At 46.7% G+C, this 6,000-nt stretch overlaps 1 protein-coding gene across 1 annotated transcript in view; it reads right to left on the bottom strand.

The window, feature by feature from the left end:
* pex5lb (peroxisomal biogenesis factor 5-like b) overlaps positions 1–6,000 on the bottom strand; it is a 22,206-nt gene that overhangs the window by 4,933 nt on the left and 11,273 nt on the right. The window contains exons 4-8 of the mRNA XM_030160391.1: positions 5,438–5,782; positions 4,910–5,030; positions 3,769–3,856; positions 3,514–3,612; positions 768–887 (exon numbers count right to left, since the gene is read on the bottom strand). Coding sequence (XP_030016251.1) covers positions 768–887; positions 3,514–3,612; positions 3,769–3,856; positions 4,910–5,030; positions 5,438–5,782 — 773 coding nt within the window. The remainder of the gene's footprint in view (positions 1–767; positions 888–3,513; positions 3,613–3,768; positions 3,857–4,909; positions 5,031–5,437; positions 5,783–6,000) is intronic.

Genomic DNA, 6,000 nt, shown 5'->3' on the forward strand with positions numbered 1-6,000 from the left:
TGGGAAAGGGTGGCAGACTCCAGGGGGATTAGTTTGAAGGGGAAAAGCTGTAGTTTGGGTTTGAAATCTGTGTTCTGTGAGCCCAGCCCTGACACACCTGGTCAAAGTCCAAACCGACTCCAGACACAAATCGCTTTAACAGGTAAAAAATGCGACGCTTTTAGATGAAATACTGTTTGTGTTTCAGAGATGCTGAAATCAGACTCATTTCATCTCATCGTCAAATTCCTGGAAACTGACACCAGAACGCAGGGAACAAACCTAGGATGAGAGCAACCTCTGAGGACATGTTCTTCATGTTCGTCCATCCTGATGATTTGGAGATGAGCTGACAGAACGTCCACTTCCTGTTTTCACAGAACATCCACTTCCTGTTTTCACATAAATATTGATTATTCTTTTCAGATGGCCGGTGTCAGGATAAGGTCTAATGTACAGAAATGGACAAACTGATCAAACGCGAGGCCATCTGGACACCGTCTGCTCTGTGAAACATGTGGGCTGATGTTTAAGACTGTGTCGACATCAGACCGGCTGCACCTCTGTTGCCGTGGTGATGTAACACCTGAGCGGAGGCGGGATTAGTGACGGATTACCGCTGCTGGGTGTTCAGGTCGCCGCTGATCTCAGAACAGGAGATTAAAGCGCAGATTAATGGTCACAGCATTAATCTGCTGTTATTAATAACCGCTGCTGCACTCGGGGACACACAGATGCATGCTGGGAACACGTCCTGACCACCGCGGGGTCAGAGGTCAGTGTTTTACCTTCTCCACAGGTGAGACAGTGGGTGGGATCGGCCGCTGGGTCTCCGACTCCTCCAACCAGTTCCTCCGAGCCAGCTCCTCCCACTCAGCTTGCATCTTATCCCAGAACTCTGTGTCCGACTGAGCACACACACAGGTAAACAACAGGTAAACAATGAGTAAACAACAAGTAAACAACTGGTAAACAATGGGTAAACAATGAGTAAACAATGGACAAACCACAGGTAAACAACAGGTAAACAACGAGTAAACAACAGGTTAACAACAGGTAAACAATGAATAAACAATGAGTAAACAACAGGTAAACAACGAGTAAACAGCAGGTAAAAAATGAGTAAAGAACAGGTAAACAACATCCCGTATCGCCACATAAGACTTGTGTTTGTGTACAACTGTTGCTCAGTCTCTGTGTGTGTGTGTGTGTCTCTGTCTGTCTGTCTAAGCAGATGTAGACTGTTGCTGTTGTGATTTTTCAGGCTTTTTTTGATGTGCTGAACCTTCTGACTCCTCTAACCCCTCTGAACCTTCTGACCTCTGAACCTTCTGACCCCTCTGACCTCTGAACCTTCTGAACCTTCTGACCTCTGAACCTTCTGAACCTTCTGACCTCTGAACCTTCTGACCCCTCTGACCTCTGAACCTTCTGACCCCTCTGACCTCTGAACCTTCTGACCCCTCTGACCTCTGAACCTTCTGACCCCTCTGACCTCTCTGGATCAGGGTGGGTAAGCAGAGCCTGTGATTGGAGCAGAGCCAACTGATCATCTGAATAAAAACATGTTGATCACAAACCAAACAAGGAGGAAGACCACGTTTGAATGCAACGGTAGATTTTGCTCTTTTTTGTCTTCGTCAGCTTCAGGTGGAGTCAGTGGGCATTAGTTGGTAAATGGGTGGAGCTGCTCCACCCACTGAGCCACGCCCCCATTCACTGACATTAACATCTGATGTGTTTATGTTTCTGTAAAAGTCACACAACAGAGTTCTGTACGCTACTGTGTTTGAGGAGGACACATGGAGCATTTACCGAGTTGAATTTAGCAACTGGATCAACTTTAGGACTGACTGAAGGAAAACAACAAAGAACAACAAAGAACAACAACAAAGAACAACAACGAAGAACTACAAAGAACAACAAAGAATAACAAAGAACAACAACAAAGAATAACAAAGAACAACAACAAAGAACAACAAAGAACAACAACAAAGAACAACAAAGAACAACAACAAAGAACAAAAAAGAACAATAAAGAACAACAGCAAAGAACAACAAACAACAACAAAGACAACCCTCATGTGTGGACACACTCCAGGAGTACAGACCCCTCCCTGAACACTGTCCACTGAACTTAAAGCCATCGCTGACGCTGAGCCACAAACGTCCACAGGAAAACAACCCAACAAGTGTCGTGACGGTCGCTGGTCATGAGGGCAGCGACGGGAACAAAGTTGTCATTTTCACCGTTTGGACACAAAGACGTGGACATTGGACTGCTGTCGTTCCTGGTGTTTCAGACGTGAACTCCCTCCCCAAAGTCCGGTTCCATCCAGTCTGTCAACTTTCATTAACTCAGTGTCTGTTGAATATCTGCTCCAGCTCTTTGACTTTAACCCCTGACCCTGTTCCTGTTCCTAACCCTAACCCTGTTCCTAATCCTGTTGCTGTTCCTATTCCCGTTCCTAACCCTAACTCTGTTCCTAATCCTGTTGCTGTTCCTAACCCCGTTTCTGTTCCTAACCCTAACCCTGTTCCTAATCCTGTTCCTGTTCCTAACCCTAACCCTGTTCCTAACCCTGTTCCTGTTCCTAACCCTAACCCTGTTCCTAACCCTGTTTCTGTTCCTATTCCCGTTCCTAACCCTAACCCTGTTCCTAATCCTGTTTCTGTTCCTAACCCTAACCCTGTTCCTAATCCTGTTCCTGTTCCTAACCCTAACCCTGTTCCTAACCCTGTTCCTGTTCCTAACCCTAACCCTGTTCCTAACCCTGTTTCTGTTCCTATTCCCGTTCCTAACCCTAACCCTGTTCCTAATCCTGTTGCTGTTCCTAACCCTGTTTCTGTTCCTAACCCTAACCCTGTTCCTAACCCTGTTCCTGTTCCTAACCCTAACCCTGTTCCTAACCCTGTTCCTGTTCCTAACCCTAACCCTGTTCCTAACCCTGTTCCTGTTCCTAACCCAACCCCCTTTTCCACAGACAGTTACCTTCTCCAGGCTCTAGTCTGAACTTTCCTGAATTGGGATTGTGGGTGTGAAATTATGGAATGGACCTTATGATGCATTTAAGTTATCCGCTCCTTTGGCGAAGTTTAAAAAAAAAAAAAAAAAAGAGTAATTTAAGTTTAAATTATTCAGAAATATTGAATTGAGATGGTAGATGTGTTTTTGTTGATGACTTTTAAAAAATTTTATTTGTTATTATTATGGTGTAAATGCTCGATGCTGTACACATTTAAGTTGATATAAGCAGTGTATTAGTTGAAAAGGATAGACAAAAAAATAAGCTTTTGCTTCTAGCCTATTCCTTTTTTGGTTTTTATGTTTATTACAATTGATGTACTCAGTACAATGATTGATATAAAACCAAAAATAAATTCATTCATTCATTCCTTTGAATTTGCCATTTGGTTGATGAAACTCCATCTTAAGCCCTGAAACGTCCAAATGTGTTTTCCTGAAAATTAGAGCCTTGACACTAAGTTTTAGAAAAGAAACAAAGACACAGAGACAGTAAAGTATGTTTTCACCTCCACAGCAGCTTTCGCTCTGACAAACTCGTCCTCCAAAGACTCATTTCGGGCCAAAAGAGACCGAGTCCGTCTGCGATGTCTGGACAGGCCGCAGTCCTGTAAACAGACCAAGGTCGACCGTCAGTGACAAAACCTCCCACAAAGTCACAGCAAACTGTCAACTATTGGAGCGCCCTGTTCTCCCAGCCTCCCTGAACTACACACAGACTGTTTGATTCTACTTCAGGTGTTCTGGTGCAGTGAGCGTCACACCTGTGCTGAGGCCATGAAGTCCAGGTCATCGAAGCTGTGGACGTCGAAGGTGGTCTTGGACAGAGGGTCGGTCTTAAACTCCGCACACCTGAGACACAAAACACACACACAACAACACACAAAACACACAACACGACACTCACATCAACTCCAACATGACGTCTGTTCATGTCTTTAACACACGACGAGTCCATCACCGTCTGCATTCAATCAACAGCATGAAAACATCCACTCACTGAAAATGGATTCAAATCAGACTGAACTAGAAGCACTCGGAGAGCGCAGACCTCCGCCAAGGCTGATCAGTGGGCCCCCCCGTGGGCCCCCCCACCCCCGATCACCACCAAAATTTAATCATTTCTTCCTTATCCCATTTCCAATAAACCCTGAAAATTTCATCCAAATCTGTCCATAACTTTTTGAGGTATGTTGCACACTAACGGACAGACATACAAACAGACAGACAAACAAACAAACAAACCCTGGCAAAAACATAACCTCCTTGGCGGAGGTAAATATTCAGCAGATGTTTGAAAAGACCTAAAGTGTGTCTGACCAAACAGTGTGTACATGAGGAAAATGATGAAAAAGAAGAAACAAACACAACATGAAACACAAAATGAGACAAAAAATAAGCAAAAAAGGAACAAAACAAAGACGGAACGTTTCACTGATGCAGACGCATTTAACTTTTATAACAAAAAAATGTTCAACATAAAAATAAATGAGTAAAAATGAGTGAAAATAAGAAAAACAGCAGAAGAGCCAGAGTTTGAACTATGAGGTTTATGTTCATCTGCAGATGTACAGGTCCAGTCAGGACACCGGGCCCAGAACACCCACACAACTGCGACTGAAGAATGGGTCCGCCAGACCCACCTGGACCAGGTTAGTCAGACCCAGGTGGACCGGGTTAGTCAGACACACCTGGACTGGGTTAGTCAGGCCCACCTGGACTGGGTTAGTCAGGCCCACCTGGACTGGGTTAGTCAGACCCACCTGGACTGGGTTAGTCAGGCCCACCTGGACTGGGTTAGTCAGACCCACGTATATGGACCGACACCAGACCGGTCCATATGATCATCCATTAGATGTGGATCTGTCTGGACTGAGGTTCTGCTGGACCTGGGTCAGCTCTTACCACAGCAGCTCGCTGGACGAGTGGTGGGATGTACATCTCTTCTCATGGCGTCTCCTGCGTCCACTGTCCTCCACGTCCACATTCAGCTCCTCCCATTTGTCCAATGGAGAAGACAGGCTGACTGCAACACACAGCACACCATTAGACACCTGTCTACCTGTCTCTCTGTCTGTCTGTCTCTATGTCCCTCTGTCTGTCTCTCTGTCTACCTGTCCCTCTGTCTACCTGTCCCTCTGTCTGTCTGTCTGTCTCTCTGTCTCTATGTCCCTCTGTCTGTCTCTCTGTCTACCTGTCCCTCTGTCTGTCTGTCCCTCTGTCTGTCTCTCTGTCTACCTGTCCCTCTGTCTGTCTGTCTGTCTGTCTCTCTGTCTGTCTGTTGAAGGACATGCAGATGAAACAGGAAGTTCAAATCTCATCACATTAAAAGGTCAGATTAGTTTCGATCACAGTTGACTGAGCTCTTGGCTTTTAACTAAATGAGACCCTGAACACAGCACAGCGGACCTGAGGGGGTGGAGTCACATGTACCTGAGTCCAGCGATACCCTCTCAGGTGTCCTGGGGCTGGGGGGCAGGTGCTCCACCTCCACCTGGATCAGCTCACTGTCGTCGGCTCGGAGTCGGTGCCGGGGGCTCCTGGAGCTGGTCCTCCTCCTCAGTGGACTCCTCCTGCTGCGATCGGAGCCCCCGGACCCCCCGGAACCACTGGAGCCTCTGGACCCTCTGAACCCTCCGGCACCTCCAGAACTTCTGGACCCTCCAGTACCTTCAGATCCTCTGGACCCTCCGGACCCTCCAGAACCACCAGAGTCACCGTTACTACTGCTGTCTGCTGGGTCACTGAGGTCCACAAGGTCCAGAGCTGTGGACAGAACTGACACACCAAGGACCACATCAGGACCACATCAGGACCACGTCAGGACCACATCAGGCCTCAGCAAATACAGCAGCTCGAATGTCAAGGTGTGTCTGTGGCCCAATCCCAATTCTTATTTTCACCCCTTGGCCCCTCCCCCTTTAACACCAGTTCTAAGGGGTAGTGGTTGAAATGGTCCAACCCTTCCAGACCTGATCAGTCATTGATGTCATTAT

Source organism: Sphaeramia orbicularis, chromosome 17 (assembly GCF_902148855.1).
Source record: "Sphaeramia orbicularis chromosome 17, fSphaOr1.1, whole genome shotgun sequence".
Taxonomy (NCBI): Eukaryota; Metazoa; Chordata; class Actinopteri; order Kurtiformes; family Apogonidae; genus Sphaeramia; species Sphaeramia orbicularis.